General features: G+C 39.4%; 3 protein-coding genes across 27 annotated transcripts in view; 2 read left to right on the top strand and 1 right to left on the bottom strand.

The window, feature by feature from the left end:
- Positions 1-1,797: 1,797 nt before the first annotated feature.
- Positions 1,798-18,890, bottom strand: part of LOC135164397 (putative peptidyl-tRNA hydrolase PTRHD1) — a 141,087-nt gene continuing 123,994 nt past the window's right edge. The window contains exon 4 of the mRNA XM_064124703.1: positions 1,798-1,835. Coding sequence (XP_063980773.1) covers positions 1,813-1,835 — 23 coding nt within the window. The 3' untranslated portion in view covers positions 1,798-1,812. The remainder of the gene's footprint in view (positions 1,836-18,890) is intronic.
- Positions 7,882-8,650, top strand: LOC135164421 (uncharacterized). The gene is made up of 2 exons (XM_064124751.1): positions 7,882-7,925; positions 8,260-8,650. The coding sequence occupies exons 1-2, from the start codon at positions 7,897-7,899 to the stop codon at positions 8,648-8,650; spliced, it is 420 nt and encodes a 139-aa protein (XP_063980821.1). The 5' UTR covers positions 7,882-7,896.
- The window catches only part of LOC135164253 (collagen alpha chain CG42342-like), a 132,538-nt gene continuing 122,216 nt past the window's right edge, over positions 8,569-18,890 (top strand). For 10 of the 25 annotated variants that reach the window (XM_064124593.1, XM_064124558.1, XM_064124544.1 and 7 more), the window contains exon 1: positions 8,571-9,521. In XM_064124593.1, coding sequence (XP_063980663.1) covers positions 9,173-9,521 — 349 coding nt within the window. In that variant the 5' untranslated portion in view covers positions 8,571-9,172. Of the gene's footprint in view, positions 9,522-18,890 lie in introns of all 25 variants that reach the window. The other 15 variants (XM_064124513.1, XM_064124584.1, XM_064124529.1 and 12 more) reach the window with 2 other exon arrangements.

Below are 18,890 nucleotides of genomic sequence, written 5' to 3'. Positions count from 1 at the left end.
GGAAATATTTACATTCTCTCCATATATATATAGTTAAAGTAAACTCGAGGCAACGATTTTTTTTTTACGTTGAAAATTTCAATTTTTTTCCGAATGAACTCCTGTCCATAAAACCCAATAAATCCAATAAAACCTCCGGGTTACATTGGGTTCAGTAAAAATGGTGATTTTTCCCTAACGTATATGACATTGTTTAGTCTGGACATATCGTGGAGGGCTCATTTTCCCTCGATTCTCTCTGTTGCGAACGAAAATGTCGTGATCTCTCTCTTCCACGCGGTTTCTCGGTAACGGATGACGACAGTCACGGCAAAGTGCAACCCAGGATTAATCCTTCCACTTTTCCTCCCCCCCGCCCAGTACCACTCCAGGTCTACCCTCGGGGCGTCGGTCTCTTTTGCCATGCCCCAACGCCCTTGCGACCTTTTAATCATTGGTACTGTGTTGCGGGACAATTTGAATTCAGGCTCCGTGTTGACTCAACATTTTTTTCTTCTCCTCGGGTTGCCAATACGGAGGGTGGCGAGGAGCTGTGAGGGGAGGAAGGGGAGGGATTGATTGAAATGAAATGGCCTAGATTTTTTTTCCATCTGGTTTTCCCCTGCATGTTGGAGTGAGTTATTTGAATTAAATGTTAATATACCGAGGTGGGTTCAAGTGACCTTTCATGTGGGTGCATAATTAAAGTTGCTTTTGAAAATGGATTGGAATGGAAAATTAGAGGTGGTGGCGGGCTAATTGAGGTGTGACACGGCGGCGGGGGGCAGGCATTCTTTAATTGGCGGGGGGAATAATTTTTGTCGTAATTGTTTTACGAGATCTAATTGATGAAATTGGTCGAGGGATGGATGACGGAAGTGTCATTGGAAATTATCAATTCGGATTGAATTTCGATGGATGTCATCATGGGGGTGGTATTGATTCAGTGAGACAGGATTGGCCAAGTTAATTGCGGAATGTCAATTACGTAAGTTCTGACTTTATGCGAATGTCCCTAGATTAATTCGCAGATCATTCTATCCGAAAATTTTCTGATTTAATTGATCATCCAATAGTTTCCTGGGTCGTATAGAGGCATCAAGTGGTACGTGTGCTGTGACAACCTGTGGACACTGTGACTATACCACTGGTGAAGTTGTAACGAGTACAAAGCGACGTAGGAGCACGTAGGAGACGTCTATATATCGCACAATATCCCGGTGTCGATACCGTAGGATACCATTTGCCGGATATCGTTGAGTATCCCAACTCTCATTGTTCAGGTACCTCGTCTGTTGCACTGGACATGATGACAATGCCCTCAAGGAGATTGCACAACAGGACCCACTCAAAGACGCTGACGTCAGGGTGTACCATTTTGGTGGGGTATTCAGTAATGGAATTTATATGATTAGAAGTTAGTGAACAATGAAAGAGGGATTTCTACCTGTGGTAATTTGAGAAGTTCCGAGTACCTTTCACGGTTTTCTATGGATTCTCTATCAGGTTCTGAATGTGTCAATGATGACAGTTTTTGGTTAAATCACGTGAGGAAAGTTCAAACAAAAATTATGCACGATAAGGTTTATCAAAATCACGTTTTGTAGTATTAATAGTTTGAAATATGCAAATTTTCCAACCTAGTGGATTCTCACGAGAAAATCAAATGAAAATTTTCTGGAAAATTTTTGTCACTCTGGATTAATAACATGTCGGGCAGTCTGACCTTTTCTCGAGTTAGCAAACAGCACATACGTCTCTCTGGAGGCAGTTCATTGCTGTCTTGGCTGGTGAACCGGGTAGTTACGTGTCTTTCTGTTCGTGAAAATGCGTTCACATGGAGAGTTGTGATGTACCTGCGGAGGAGGAAAAATGTCGAGGGTAGAGAGTCAAGTAACTACACGTACATAAAGTGCAGGGGAAAGAAGAACTCGGAGGACGGTTAAAGTTCTGAATCGCTGGCCTGGAAGCAGCCACGGGAAAAGCCACTTGACTTTACGTGACTTTCCGGATTTTCTCGAGACTGGAATACTACGAGATCATTGAGCTTGTTAACTCATTTTTTTCATTTATTTTAACTGGAAAAATTGTTTCGATAAAAGAGGGAAAAGCGAAAAGATTATCTTAATGAAGGAAAAGATTTAGTTTTCAAGTTGTTAAACCGGGAAAACTGACGACTTATTTTCTTGAAGACTGTGCTCATTGATAATAACTTGCAGTTCTTGTTTGAATTGTCAGCTCCATATTTTTAGGTTCAATTTTGTTAATACTGTATATATCCTTCAATTAAGCAATAAATACATGCCATTTTTTAATGTTGCAGAATCAAATTCAATTTAAGATCAAATCATTCATGAAATTTCTCATTCAGGTCGGGAAATTCGGATAATTGGATTTTCCTGGTTGAATTATAGCCGATGTTTTAATGAGAGTGCGAATCTTTAAGCTCATCAGGGTAATTAAAATCACATCCAACTACAATATTCATAAATTAACAATTCAGAAAATTATTGCTGGGATTGTCAAATTGGAAAAATCAATTGCTCCTCGAATTTTTGGCATCATAATTAGTCAATATAATGCGACAACTTTGAGACTCTTAGTGAGACCATTATAGAGCTGCCATTCGGAACCAAAACCAGTGTTTGACTACAACAGTGGATCATATTTCGGTCAACTTTTTAAACTAAAGAAATTATTATTGCATCCCCGATAGGAGCATCTCACGGAAATGATTTCTATCTCTTCTTCAGCTCGAGATTATTGGTAGAGGTTGAACTTGCAACTCTGGTTTGAATTTCATCCCGAGCCAAATCGATTGGATTTCTACGTTCAAGCACCGCTCTACACCATCTTTTCTTTACACGAAACCACTTTTTTCTTTCACGGACATATTACGATAGAAAATAATCAGCGAATCGTGCAGACAGCGTGAAAAATAAATGAGTCGATCGATGTAATGCTCGTCATTCAATGTCGCACTGTCTAGTTTCCCCTCAGTAACATGTTGGTACTCCGACTTCACCTTGTATCTTGTTTAAACAGTGTGTTTGAAGAATTCAACTCCATGCAATCGTGTTTGATCTATCCATACCCTTTGCTGCTCCCTATAATTCTTCGCTGGGAATATTTTTTTTCTCTAGGTATCGAAGGACTCCCTGCAATTACGGGCTAACGATGCGAATGCTCTTGCAGATATCAGAAACGAAATAAAAATCCGTTATTATTCAGACCAGTGGAGCTTTGTGAGTTTGCGAGATCATTGAGGTCTCGTAATTGAATCGCAATACTCAACATACTTGAGAAATAATTGATTCAAATTGGCTGTTCAATGTCGGGTACACAGCTGACCAATCAATTCTCGATTTTCCTGATACTTCAGTGAACGAATTCAATTTTTTTCGCATCCTTCCAGGTAACTGCGAGCCATAGCACACAAAGAGAAAAATTCTTTAAAAATTACGTGTCTGTTCTGTAATCTGCCAGTCAAAATAATATTCGATAAGAGTTACGAATATTACTGTTTTGCTCGTACACTGACCGATCTAGGGTTAATCATTTGGGAAATCATTGAGACAGAGAACTATGACTTAATGCTTATATTTCCCATCGAAATGAACCCGAATGCAGCATTCAAAAATTATCCCTAGACTCGTCCTAAAATTCCCCTTTTCCCCTAACAATGCACTTCAAATTTAATTTCTCTCTGAAAATTTTTTTCACAATTTCAACGAACCATAAATAATATTCAACCCCCAACTGCATGAATATGAAAAAAAAGGGGTTGAACAAACACACATACCACCCGTATATGAAATAACTGGGCAATGGCAGGATGCTCCAGGATGTAGTCTATATGAGGCACTTCCTCCGGTGCGCTCGGCTGGCGGCCACCGTCGGCAGCAATTCCAAGTGCCTACAGTGGGGTCGCACGCGCACCCCATGACGCCCATAATGCGGCACGAGTGAGTGAATGTACCTCTGCCCCCTCATCCTCCCAAAACCCGTCCAACTATATCCCCCCTTCACTCACTCACTCCAGCTCGCACGATGATCGATTTGTCGATCGATGTTTCCTCCTATGTACCCGCCCCCACCCACCACAACCCAAACGAGTTATGCAATACTAACGAGTCCCGTGTCTAGCCATTCATACGTTTCACTCCACTTCCACTCTCTTGCTTCCCGGATGACAGTTAATCGACGGCACCAGTCATCAGCGCACAGAGTGTTCCACTGTATTTGTTTCAGATAAAAAATTTTTTTTTTCATTCCCCTGTTTGTTTTTGCATGGTACATTTTATATTTAGAAGGCATGTATTGGGGGTTATATTGATCGACATTAATCGGTGTTGGAGCGGACAGTTTGTGAAAAATTGATAGATAGAATAGGTTTCACCTTTCACATTTCTATCAGTTCAGGTAATAAAAGTTCACGTAGCGCCGTAAAATGAGGTGTAAGGGATGATTCAAGCGCGTACTGTGGGGTGACGAGGGTCTATGGAGATCGTGTGGGGTGATTCATATATTTTAGGGAGGTTCTGTGATGATTTTAGGGAAATCTAAGGTCTGACGGAGGTCGGAATCACTGGGTTTTCCGGAGGTCATGGGGGGTCCCACTGGTTTCTGATTTACATCCTACGGAGATGGTCAACAGTCAGGAGAAACGCGCAGAGGGAACGGTAAGAGGTGGTGGGAAGAAGGGAACGAACAGGGGGCAATGCCCCTGTCGATAAATAATTTTTTAATGGAAAATTTTCAAATTACATTGACGCCTATTGAATGTTAAATTTTTATGTCGGTGTTTTCAGCATCCATTTGGTGAATTTCATTGCCGCAAAATGTATTAAAGAATTCACATGCGAATCCAGGCTGGGAATAGAAATATCTTGAAACGTGAATAGCTCCCCATCGGTATTCTTAACTTTTCTTTCTGTTTTATGCCTCACAACGCGACCAATATTATTCCGCCCACATTGTCATTCCACTACTCCTTCCGTAATTGATAGGGCAGATTTATTAGTTTTATTTCCAATTGATTTTCCAGCTGATTGTCCAAAAAATTGGTTACAAAAGCAGTTACACATTGAATAGCAGTTACACGTTATGGCCCTCAATTTTCCCAGCAAATTCACCGGGTTTGGGTACCGTTGAAAAATTCAATTGCAATCGTTATTCAATTTTCAAGTGCATTGCTCTTTCAATACGTGTGATTCACGTTTTTTCAGAATTGTGAAATGGCCGGTGACACTCATTCATTTGCTATCGATCTGGTCAAAATGTCCATTAAAAAATGGAGTAAAAACATGGTAGCATTGAGTACTAAACGCGTGTACAACAATTTTTTTCATCCCTTCTCAGTCGCTTTTTCCCTACCGTATTTCACGGATTAACGTCCCAGGTGGGAATTCACCATTGGTCCAAGCTTGGACCAAGCTTGGACCGAGACTAGGCTAGGTTGGTTCGAGCTTGGTTTCCAAACTTGGACCAATCTTGGCTAGCCCTTGGTTGGTAACGCCCGTCCGAGCTTGGATCCCAAGTTTGGCCCAAGCTTGGACCAAACTTGGGATCCAAGCTTGGACCAAACTTGGTCCAACCTCGGTCCAAGCGGCACCCAAACTCGACTTCCAAGTTTGGCTTAAAAAAAAATAAGTTTAGCTGGCTGTGCAAAAAAACTCACTTTTGGCAGTCGTATTGAAATACATTCTTTTTATTATTATTATTATTATTTATTTTCACATGTATGGACCCTCTCGGGTTTTTACATTTTGTTCCCTTCCCCTGCGGTGCCATGGGACCGACTTTTTTTTTTCCCCGAGTGTAGGTGTTCCCAAACGGTCACCCATCCAAGTAGTATCCCAACGAAACGCTGCTTAGCCTCGATGACCGCCGGAGCAACACCGCACCCGCCCAACCATTCCAGTTCCATTACAGTTGGTTGATTCTTTTTTTTATTAGAGAGATATACGGTTTCAAATACAATATAAAAAACGATAAATTTGAAATAGAATTTGTTCATAATTTTCCGGTTTGACTTAAAGCCCTCGGACGATAACCAATTAGAAATTCTTGAATTTGCAAAAAATTAAAGAAAATAAAATAAATAATATATTTATTTATAAAAAATATGGATTCATATCTGCGCAAAATATAAACTATTGAATTTTTTCTAGAACATATTGGCTCGAGCTTGGTTCAAGCTTATCAATCCAAGCTCGGAGATCCAAGCTTGGACCAAGATAGGAATTGCCTTGGTAGCCAAGCTTGAATTCACAGGGAATCGCCAAACTTGGTTTTACCTAGGAATTACCACAGGTTCAACCGTGGTCCAAACTAGGAATCCCGAGGTTGGTAACCGAGGTTGGGCCAAGCTTGAGCCTATCGTCCAAGCTAAATTTTTGAATGTGCAAAAAATTAAAGATAATAAAATAAATAATATATTTATTTATAAAAAATATGGATTCATATCTGTACAAAATATAAACTATTGAATTTTTACTAGAACATATTGGCTCGAACTTGGTTCAAGCTTATCAATCCAAGCTCGGAGATCCAAGCTTGGACCAAGATAGGAATTGCCTTGGTAGCCAAGCTTTAATTCACAGGGAATCGCCAAACTTGGTTTTACCTAGGAATTACCACAGGTTCAACCTTGGTCCAAACTAGGAATCCCGAGGCTTGGTAACCGAGGTTGGGCCAAGCTTGAGCCTATCGTCCAAGCTTGGAAACCCTCACCTGGGGTGGAACTCGATCCTATGAAATATGCATTTTTTCTTATCGCACACGTCGCCGAGTGAAATTTATCGCCAACATATAGTCAAATGGTCAGAGACAAAGGGACACCAGAGATGGGAGTTTTAGGTTCGATGTTGTTATCCGAATCAGCCGGGGAAGAGGGCAAGGAATAAAGTTAGGCTGGTGTAAAGAGCCGAGGGGAAATGAAACTAACACTCGGGACAAGTTTTAATTAGTTCGTAGGTCTCTTATCGCTGGAAACGTCGAACCCAATGAATTTTTTAGATAAATCACCTCGAATAATGATTATAGAAATTATTGTGGGAGTTTTCTCGAGTTGATATCTCTTCTAGAGATTCGGATAACAGAAATTCTCGTAAATGTGAAAAGTTAATGGAAGAGAGAATAACATTAATTGAAAATTCATCGGAAACTAATTTTGAACTCCAAATAACTCTGCTCGTTTGGGAAAACGACGCGACCGAACATTTTAACTCATTTGAGTAAGGCCATCCTCCTGCTCCAGTATTTTTTGAGAAGTGAAAAAATATAGATTTCTGGAACGGAGATTTTGTCAAAATTGAGTTCAATTTCATCCTTTCAGTCTTCAATTGGTTCCACTTATAAAATAATTATTTTTAATTGTAACAATTAGGTTCATGTGACGATTTTTTTTATCATCAAGATGACCAACATTCACTGTACTCACTTTTCAACCGACTGATTCCCTTCATGACCCGTGAGAAAAGCCAACTTCATAAAATCACACATGCAGTGGCTAGTAACAGATATCACTCATCCGTTGTCCCTCATTTTCTCCGCGAAAACCCGCTGTAAAAATTCAAAGCAAAAGTGCGGTTCCATTTTTCCGACAATTAATGGTTTCATCATCAAACGAAGTTTTTTACCGCTTTCAAGACTGGAAGATGGAGTTGGAAAGTGCATTTAGCACACGTGCACTCTGGAGGTGAAAAACTTCTTTATTTACAGACATAAAAAACTGAAGTACAGGATAAAATAAATTTGCCGGGGTGTTACAATATCTGACCCTGAATTTGAGTTAACGGAGAAACGTCAAATAACGTTCTAATTTTTTTAGCTGCAGAAAGATGAAATTCCACCATTTCCCTGAATTTTTCAGTAAAAATAAATCCCCCGAATTCATTAAAAATTCAGAGGACTATGATGTACCAGCTGAGCATTATCTCAATGTTCGTAGAATAATTAAACTATAATTTACAGTTCCATGGAGTTTTCCTTGAAATTATGAAATTGCATTAAGTTAAATATTCAGTACTCTCCAGATTAGCCGAATTATTCCAACCTCTCGTGTTAATCTTTTACCAGTAGCTGTGTGTCAATAATCTAATGCAATCCCCACCGAAGCCCAAACAAAACTGAAAACCCTCATATTTTCACTCGCCTCCTGCGATTCCCGCGGGTCCAATACGTGGACAGGTGTTCCGGGAATAATCACGCTTCCATAAACCCCATCCGCTACCAAAAAACCCCATACCCATTAATCCCAATTTTTTTTATTCAAAGAGTACCGGGAATACCTAGAGTAATTTCATCCCTATTCTCTCATTTCTTCCCTGATTTTCCCTCCACTATCCTCCGTCAGACCACGGTCAACTGCATCACACATAAACGTGGGAGTCGTCGCAGTGGGCCTCCGGAAGGTGGCTCGAACCACAGACAAGTAGAGAAAAAAAAATATCCCACTCTCCCCCGGTGTCAGCGAGAGAAAGAGAGAAACAGGGGATATCGTACCGGCGTGTGCAGGCCCGAAGTAACACGAGTTGAGTCGAAGAGAGCCGAAATGACGAACCCTCCGCACACGATAGACCAACCAGTCGTGCTGCGACCGTCTAACCGTGAGCCTCGCGAGTGTCAAATTTCGGTTCATCGGGATCACGAGTGCAATCAAGTGTAACAAATTCAATCTGACATTGAGTGGAGAAAAAAAGAAATCTGTGAAAGTCATGTCATCACAATAATTCAATTGAATTTTCCCGCCATTTCGGAGAGGGGGTGGACGACTGTCTCGTGATTGGACAGAGTGGCTTTCGCACCATTAGTTGGTTGTTTATCGTTTAACAGGTGTAATCACACCGTCACCGATAATTGGACTGTTTAGTTACTCGAATTTTCCCTCTGTCCCGTGGGAAAGGAAAATTGTGAGGGCATTTTCTGGTGTCATCGCGTGATTAATTCATTAGGGGTAGATTTTATTATCATGACGATGATTTCCTGAAGTGCAACGGTGAGCATTGATAATGACTGACAGATGGACAGTGGTGTTACGAGTTATGTAGTTCAGTTTATTGTCTTTAAGACTGATTGTAATTTAAGGGATTGATAGGAGAGAAAGTGATCGATTGTATTTGTAAATTTTGGGTGGGTTAGGGGGTCGGTTCTGGGAATTTATCGCGTGTTAGTGGTAAACACAAACACGATGGAGACCAACGAGAATTGGCCGGGTCGGAAGGTAATCGAGGCAACAGTGCCCAAAAAATTTCGAAAAGAGGCTAATCGAATGGATGTTAGTGGACTTAATTGGGCAATGCTGTTTCTGTGTGTGGGGAGTCTTGGGATTTCGGGAATACTTGCTTATCGTGAATTGCAATTAGAAGCGAGGATACAGAGTCTCGAGGCGCGCTGCGATCATCAGGAAACGTCGGAGGTCATCATTAAGAGGCTTCGACGTGAAGTGCAGGAGGCATTCCTTGGACAAAAGATTCCGTATCCGGAGTCACCCATGTTCAGGATTAAGAGGGATGTCGGCGATTGCAACTGTCCACCCGGTGAGTACTGATTAAATATTGTCTAATTACCGGTATCCCGGGGGGTGCAGTAAAAAAAATACGAGCGAAGTTTAGACTTTGGCTCCGGTTTGGAGTCTTAAATTGGAATATTAAGACAGACATTCCCATGCCTCATTTGTTGGATTTTTTTCTTACAAATATTTCAACTATTTCCGTTGCATGAAGCAATGCAAATTACAATTTTTACATTGATCCATTCACGTATTTTGTTTATTCAAACTGAGACAAGCGGAGCCAATTACAAGACCTATAAGAGGTGTAGAAATACTAAACCTATCACAGTTTATGTATTCGTAGTGCGTAATAAATTTAGGAAGTATATTATTGTAGAGTATCAAAACAGGGAATATGAACACAGAAGTCGGGAGATCGTAATCATTGTATGTTTCGTTAATAACGAGGTTTTATAGCTTCGTATAGTATATTTATCCGTGTCAATTGAATCGTAAATATATTTAGTGGAGAGTGGAGATTATAAATTCGGAGTAGAATCTGGTTGATTCATTAAAAAAATGAATAACTAAATCGTTGTTCAGTATAAAAAATTAATAATCAATTAATCGGTAATAAAAATGCTGGGTATTTTTTTTTTTGAGAATACTAGACGTCATGAATGAAAATGAAATATTAGTATTTAATTCAGATAATGACAGGGTTTGATTTTTTTCCATTTTTCTCATGGAATGCAGTTGGAAAATTGAAAAAGTGACGACGTTTAAAAGCAGTCTCGTCGGAGAGTGGAATTAATTTAAGATACTGGAGATTTATCTACCTAGACATTCATCCAAGATCTTGAATCAAGAGAGTAAAAATGTCTTTAATTATTCTACTTATATTTCAATCAAGACATTATAAAAACCTCTTATCCATCGCATATCTTACTTTTTGCTCACAAAAGATGTCATTTTAAGACACTCGGAATTTCATTTACTATGAAATGAGCTGATAAGATACATTTCTGTATTTAACGTCTTCAACGGAGTCTCCTCGTAATCACTAATTTTTCCAGTGCAATTTCCCTACGGCACCCTAGCGTTCCTTGTAGGCCCTATGTTCACGGATAATCCCTGCAAACTGTATAGTTAAACGAAGTTTGGTACTTAGATAGGGGGAAGAGTGAAGACGACGGGGGAAATTTTCAAAGTTTTAAATTCAGTTTTTCATGACGAGGTTCGATCTCAACGACGGAAATCTGTACCAATTTCATTTTCTCTAAGACATACGGGATATTGGAACCCTCCGTGGAATGACGGAAAACGATATTTTCATGGGGAGAAAATATTTGATGAAAAAGTTGGGGCTCTCACCGAGGGATACAGTATAAAAAGTTTTTCAGAGATTTCGGTATTTGTATTGAGAAATTGACAGGTTTATCTTAAGATTTTGCTGCTAGAGAATTACTCCTTGAAATTGAGGGGAAAATTATGATTTTTTTTTCTGAATATCTAATTAAGATGATTTTTAAAAAAATATTTTGGTATTTAGTATTCCATAAGAAGAGATTTTTATATTGAAAACTGTCATTGAATGTCTCTGGGAATTTTGTGCAACAGTAGCATAACAAAGATATTCAAATAGTTTACCGAAAACATTTTTGACAGTGGACATAAAAAGTCAAACGATCGTGTGTCGGATCTACCGAAAATACGTTCGCAGGGTGAGGGTTAATCGAAACGCGTCTACGCATTAACTAAACACTCCGCTTTCCGCAAGTCAACACGACTAATTAATGTTTGCAGTCATCCCTCCAGTATCTCTGTTGACCCCTGTCTGTTCAGTCAATCCGATACATACAAATATCCCTAAAACTAACGTTTAATACTCCTGAAAATATCAGTAAATAGCACTTCAATTCTCCAAATTTATATCACTTTTTCTTTTAAACTTCTTCTTCATCCTTTACCTTAGTTCTATGACAAGTCAAACAATTCGATGGATGTTGAGGGCAGCTTTTGCCACACTCACTCAAATATGGTATCATAAAAACACCAACAAAAGATTAAACCGTTGATTATAATTCTGCAGAAAAATTCTTGCCGTCGGTATTTCTGATATCAAAACGTTCGAATGACATGACATTTTCATTATGTTTCAAAATGCAATTACCGAATTAGACGAATTATTGTTACTTTAACTCGGAGCATTTGAAGATTATTCCGCCCCCCAATTATTTATATGATGATGTATGACCTCTCCCTTGGCCTAATTGTGTGAAGTAATATTTCAACGCCCCCATATCTGATGCCTCATATCGAGGCCTGAAATACCATTCAAATGTAATTCTACAAATGTCTTTCCAGTCCAAAATTGACCCCGCGGATGTCCGTTAGGCGGAATAACGATTTTACCCCGATCTCTGAAGTCTTCTCTCACTATAAGCGGTATGCGATCCGTCGGATGCCAGCAGTGGATTACTGCCTGATGGCACGCATAGTTCCAAACTCGGTCAAGCTCTTTCACATGCACAGGCACACGAACAATTTAAATGTTGACGTTTTACCAACGATTTAACGATTATTCACATATTGCCCATTTACTTCATCACAGGTGTTGATTTATTTTCCGTTGTTACCGAAGATCCTATATTTCCGAAATATTCGTACTCTTATCTGCCGATTAACCGAACGAGATCGTTAACCCAATTTTCCGAGTTGATTGCATTGGCTTTGTATTTTCTCTTTCAACAATCCCAGGGTGGTATTGGTATTGAATAGTATTTTTTCATCGACTCCAATTTTTTTTTCCCCCAGCTTTTCATACTTTTTTCCTTGATTTTCCAGTTAAAATAGTCGGATTAAATGGAAACCCGTGGAGCTATTCAAAAACGTGCAGTGCATTCGTCACAAAATTCTTTTTTACCGGTGCGTGCGCCGGGATAGAGTAATTAAAAAACTCCGACGGATCGTAAACCAAATATTTTCGGGCCAGTGGCCATTGCCTCGGGGAGAAGTTGTAATTGGAAAATTCGTGTATTTTTCATGGGGTTTACGAAATTTTTTGCAGACCATCAGTTACACGATTGAAAATTCTTGTGGCTGTTTTTTTTGGTGAGGAGTATCGTGAACGGGATGGGATATCATACACTTTGTTTGAGCGGTTTTGAACAATGAAGTTTATAATGAAGTGCGGGAGAATAAAATGTGGAATAACGAGAGAAGTTGGGAGTGGTATAGGAAGTTATGTATGTGACGAGGGTATGTATAAATATTATTCGAATATATGTGCCATTGATGTGGGTATTGCACGCATATATGTCTGTGGCATAGATCCTTCCCGAGAGGATCGACCTGGCGCTGACCGGATTCCCGGAGAATGGTAGCATTGAATTTTAATGGAATTTAAAAATATTCCTCGGAGATAATAGACGATATTGCATGGGTGGCTTCAAAGTAATTAGAAGAGAGTGAATGAGTTTTGGCATCCAGATGATTCTGCACGGGTAATCATGAGTGTTGGCTATTTGCCATTTTCCACATCTCAAATTATAAGGTTGAGACGTGAATTGACCGGGATACATTCAAATTTAATCAAATGATGCGAAAAAAATTAGTCAATTTTTCTGAAGTTCATTGCATTGAAGTAATCCTGCCAATTTTCAATCGTGTAAATATTTCACGAATATTCATCCGCTGATTCAACCGATAATTCCCAACAGTTTTGGAGTTAATTGAAACATCGAACAGGTTTCGATTCTGAATTTTTTTTTTCAAATGTTGATGAAATTCTGTGGAAGGTATTGGAAATTTATTTCCACCCCGACTGTTCACTCTATCAACCAATACCTCACATTTATCTTCAAAAACACTCGTCTACCCTATGAAGACAGACTCCAATATATAGATTGTCTCCTAATTCTTCCTTCAACAAAGAGCAGCGGTCTGGAGCAAAATGATCCAAGCCTCTCAAGCGCTCTCCGTTAAAGTTCAGTCCACCCATTCCTACCAAAAGAGAACTATCAATATTGAATCCGATAGGTAAGACACCAGAGAATGCCTGTAAAACTTTGGTTCATGTCTTGGAAGACTGGGAACGTCGAAGCTCATCAATTAAATCCCAAGTGTGGTTGACTCTGCGGCAAGTTGTAGGAAGTGGCGAGTAACCGCGATAGAGACACTCAGAAATTCCAATGGAGAGGGGACATACTGATAGAAGTTGGAGTGCGCTCTGGAGATTATTCGGAACTCTCCAACTAATCCTCTGCTTATTTTGAATACAGCCAGAGCGCCCGCTATTTTGGTGAGAATGGCTTGAAACAGCAATGGGAGAGAGGGCTGAAGGAATTAGGTTGCCTTCTGCTTCCCGGCTGTGGACTTTCTGCTGTTGTTATTATTCAAATTCCTTTGTTTTTAACAATGGCAATGGTACGGGTGCAAGTCGTCAATGGGTGAAGAATAAACGGTGAACCTTATTTACACTATTTCATTTTTATGCTACTCAAAGGCCAATTGACCCAGGGAATATTCACTAAATATTACGCCACTGTGAATTATTCATTCATCAGATTATGCAACGAATAACCTGCACTGGACATTTTAATTAATGTGAGCAAGCCGTTTGGAAGTGCAGTTGTGGATCGACCGTAATCAGCTTATGATATTTTCATTGAATTGTTAAAGAGAGTTTTAGAAAACTGTCATATTGATGTGATTACGGGTTATTCGATTTATCTGGGGTGTTGCTCTGGTGGTGTGTTGGTGCTCGTTTCTTCACTAATGAGCGGATTTTTATTCGGTTATCATTCATCGAGATAGGATCCGAATCTGTATAATAATTGCATTGAGGCATAACAAAGAGAAAGTAGCTATGGATTTTTCGGGAGCTATCGATGAACAATCAGGGCGCTATTAAGCAAGGTGTTGTCACAGAAATTGTGTAATAGAACCTTAAACATTAGGGAGAAGTGCTTCCCACATGTAGAGGAACTCGCGAATTAATATTAAAAATAACAAAAGCAGAAATATAGTTTGCGAATGCCTGAAATTATTTAGTAATTTTATTAATTCCAGTCATCTTGTCAAAGTACAGAATATATTCGAAGAATTCGTGATGGAATGGATTTCACCGATGGAGTATTCGTTGAGAAAAGGTCATGCTTGTCAGTCAGGAGAATATTTTTCAGTATCTTGACAAGTAGCTAAATTTAATCCCTCAAATGATGTAAAATGAAACATTTCCAATTCCAATGGCCGTCATCAGTTCGTCCATCTCGTCTCTCTGAGAATTGCATTCAAATTGAATTTCCCACAATAACTCCACTTTTTTTTCCTACTGTTTGACGAAACCTGCAATCACCGCGTTTCCATTACCTATCCAAATATTATCCACCTGAATTGACACAATTCCACGACCGACCTCACTCAGAAATTTATGAAACAATGGAGCCGGATGGAGGTCAAATCCAGAGACACTCTCATGAGTAGGCAGAGACCATACATGGTACCACATCCCTTGGAGGTGATTTGGTGCGATGGTACGGCCGCCCTGGCTGAGGGACGGGAGGGAGAGGAATGCAACGTCACTAATTGCATCATGACCCCAAGTACAGTGCTGGTTGGGTTATATAGCTACGGTGGTTACCAAATGGTGGGATGAGGTGGTACGTAGACCCAGGCTTTTGGGTTTGGCTTGGGAAGAGGGCGGAAGTAACGTTCAAAGCTTTTGCTAATCGATCAACACCGCGTCTCCCACCAATGCAATCTCGGGGGTAACTTTGGGTCATAGGCTGGGCGTTTCAATGGCTTTTCCCTACACGGTTTAATAGAAACTTGGCCACGTGAGGACATCACAAGGGAATGGATTTCAATTTTTCAGCCAAACCTCTTCGGCCCTTTTTCCGCTGTTTTAATCTGACATCAAAGTAAACTCCGAATATGCGTAAATTGGTGATTGAAGGGAGTAGGAAGAGGGTTGTTTGACTTCATTTGATTTGTAAATTTGTTTGGATAATTTTTTTAAACTCGAATTATTATTATACACAGCGCTCTATTCGGCCATAAATTACTGTCGTGTTTTGGTGAGGGGAGAAAAATAAAATTAACGGACCATTATATATTCGAGAATTTTATTGGCTGAGCTCCAAGTCCCAGATTGTGAGGGATGTAGTACTCGAAAAATTGTTTTGCGTTGAGGAGCACGTGTGTGACGATATACATCTGGAGACATTTCGAGGAGCGTTAAAGAATAAAATTAACTGTATTACGAATTGGAGGAGATATTAGTCACAGTATCAAGTGTCTGAGACGAGACGAGTGTGTTATAACCATAACGAAGACGATGATTTGACTAACATAAGGTCACTTGTTCATTTTGGAGGAGGGAAAAATATATTTCATTGGGGGTGATGAAAATAATTCTGATGAATATTCATGAAACTAGGCAGTCTGATGATGAAAGTTTATTCAGAGTTGCAGTGGAAAGTTCAAGGGATTTGATTGAATTTTTTCATAGAGTGAGCTGAGAATAACATAGTTTACATTTTGAGTGAGTTCACCATTGAATAATTATGATGCCACTATTCTTGTTGAAACTAATAATATTTTTATGCCGATAAAATGCAATAAGGTCTGGGGATATTGAAGGGCGAATCGATGGATTCAATTGAAGGAGCGAAAGTTCTACATTAATTACGATGGTAATTTTATCAAAGATTCAATAATGCACTCAGGAGCTGGATAAAAAATCGAGGCAGCACAAGAACTTATGTTGCATCCGTACATTAATGCCTTCAAAACAATGTTAAATGGTTCTTTTCTGTTTTCTTAAGTCGTCACATCCTGGGGAGGATCTTACCAATTCATAAATCAGAAACCAATCAATGAATACAGCTAAAATGATTGTTGTTGGGGGGTTATAATTTAAAATCCAGATTTTTAAAAGAGCTTTGCATTTCCAATGAGTTCAATATTGAGTAATTATGATGTCAATATTCTTGCCTGAACGAATAATCTTTTCATTTTAGTAAAGTTCAATGAAGGCATCCTTTATCGAAAAGTAAGGTGATGCAGCAACTGAATGAACCAAGGTTCTATTTTAATTATAATGAAGTTTTTATCAAAGATTCAATAATGCGCTCAGAGTGGAAAGTTCAGACATCACAAGAACTTCCGATGCCTGTAATAAATTGATTCTCGATAAAGAGATGTTCAATGGTCTACGTCTTCTACATCTCCCCAAGTCACTACATTCTCGGAAATATTGTATGACTGAATAAAACAGACAGTAATAAATTTTAAAAAGCGTAAGAAGATGGAATGAATTTAGAAGATTGATTAAGAGCAGAAATATGACATTAAATATGCAGCCATATGCTTGTCTTCCGAAGATTATCTGTCACTGACTATAATGTCATTTTCTGGTTCCCTCTGAACTTCTGACAGCGTTCTGAAGGACGTCAATCAACTTCCATAATCGTGTGTAACGAGGAAGAACAAATTGTTGCAGCAAGTCGTGGAATGAAGTTTCAGGATTGATTGTAGTCAATTTTCCATCAAACGCTAAATTATGCTCTCGAGATCAGTAAAACTTCGAAAATTAGCGGAAGTCAAGATTCTGGCAATGGGCAGTTGCTTCTTCAATCACTTCTGAAGTAGAAACCAATAAATTCCCATCGCCCCAAGAGGGTGAAATTGAATCCCTTTACAACACTGATAAAGATGGAATAATTTATTGATACCCGCATAGACGATACCAATACCAATTACCCAGCGGCACGTAAAGATATAATTGTCTTTTTCTCTGCCATCGTGTTGCTACCACTTGAAGAAATTGCTGTAGCAAGTGATGGAATCAGATTCAGCATCAACTGGAACAAATTTTCTCTCAATGTTTCAATAATGCCCTCAGAATGAGTAGAAGTCCGAGAATTAAAAGAAGTCAAGTTTCCAGGATTTGTGAAGAGATGTCGATTGCTCTTTTACGTCTTCTTCAATCACTCTTGAAGTAGAAACCAATAAATCTCTATCGCTTCGAGAGGGGGAAATTAAATTCTTATGTCTATAACACTGATAAAGAAGGAATAATTTATCGGTACTACCATAGATGATACCAATATCAGTTATCCTATGGTACATAGGACGGTAATTGTCTTTTCCTCCGGCATCAGGATGTTATGATCTCATAATCCTCGTGCTAATAGTATTTTCACGGTAATCACGATAGAAAATTGTCGAACGGATGTGAGTCAACATCGTTAGTGGAGTAACTTTACCCATTCAATCCAGAATTATATATCCAGCCGTACATGAACCACCTCGATCCAACACTACCCAGTCAACAAAAGAGCTCATACGAAAGTGCCTGTACAATACCGTTCTCACTGCACCGGTATAACACGCTCGTAATTTCCGATTGCGATTAAACCTATCGTCGAGAGGAGAGAGTGAGAGAGTTGTATTATTCCAACGTGAAACTGGAAACCCGTTATCGGCTCTGAAGCTCCACGTGAAATCGGTTTGCCTTTCGTATTTCTCTCCCCCTCATGAAGCACCATTGTTCCCAAATCCTGATTGATTCGGAGCTGTGTACATCGTATATCTTTATGAATTGGTCGGTATCAATTGTTCAAAGCTGCTGACAGGCGATTCAAGTTCTCCATCAGAATAAATTCCACTCTGTCGTTGATGTATTCGAGTATAATTGCCATTCATGTCGGTGTTGCCCTGTCAATGACAGCCGTGTGACCCTTCAATCGTTGTAATTAAATTAATTACCATCGTCCAAGACGCCAAGACAGCTTAGACGCGGTCAGGTTGGTTTACGTTCATTTAATCGGATCTATTTGCCAGGGGGAGATGCCGGTGGAACTTATTTGTTGCTTGACCTCACTGTGGTTACAGTTTCTGTTACGTAGTATCGTGGTTAGATTCACCTCCACAAGATGCTTTTAAGATAATTCACGTGGATTTTGAAACCACATCAGCGACTTTTAATTATTCGCTTTTAAATGATAGTATTGAATTTCGGAACATTCACCTTTTGGACGTATAATTTTAATTTGTTTAACAGAAACATTTGTGTCTCTCCTGTATCCCTCGAAGGGAATTATCAAAAGTTTTACTTTTATCGTTGACAAAAAGGTGGAGATAGATTAACTACGAAGAATATTTTTTCCAAGGTACAAATTGCACCATTGGACGTGAATTTCGTCTTGGCAAATATTGTCACACACCATTCGCCTGCCGGTCCACACCGTCTTTTCATGCACCGGCAACAGTCTATATGCTCGCATATATATTCTTCGCGTCTCACCTTTACTTCTCGTTCCGGACGGCGGTGCCATTATGGAGTGAAAAAGTGCTTGGTGGTAAATACCCTGTGAGCGTGAACGAAGCAATTTAAAGTAATAGATGG

This window comes from Diachasmimorpha longicaudata, chromosome 1, assembly GCF_034640455.1.
Source record: "Diachasmimorpha longicaudata isolate KC_UGA_2023 chromosome 1, iyDiaLong2, whole genome shotgun sequence".
NCBI lineage: Eukaryota > Metazoa > Arthropoda > Insecta > Hymenoptera > Braconidae > Diachasmimorpha > Diachasmimorpha longicaudata.
Note: the sequence above shows the minus strand (reverse complement) of the source record. Positions and strands in the feature narration are given on the sequence as shown.

What these genes read in the sequence shown, in the direction of transcription:
- LOC135164421 (XM_064124751.1), top strand. Translation starts at nt 7,897, where the DNA reads ATGATGTACCAGCTGAGCATTATCTCAAT. An exon ending in CAGCTGAGCATTATCTCAAT is followed by an intron (nt 7,926 to 8,259) that starts GTTCGTAGAATA and finishes TTTTATTCAAAG; the next exon opens with AGTACCGGGAATACCTAGAG.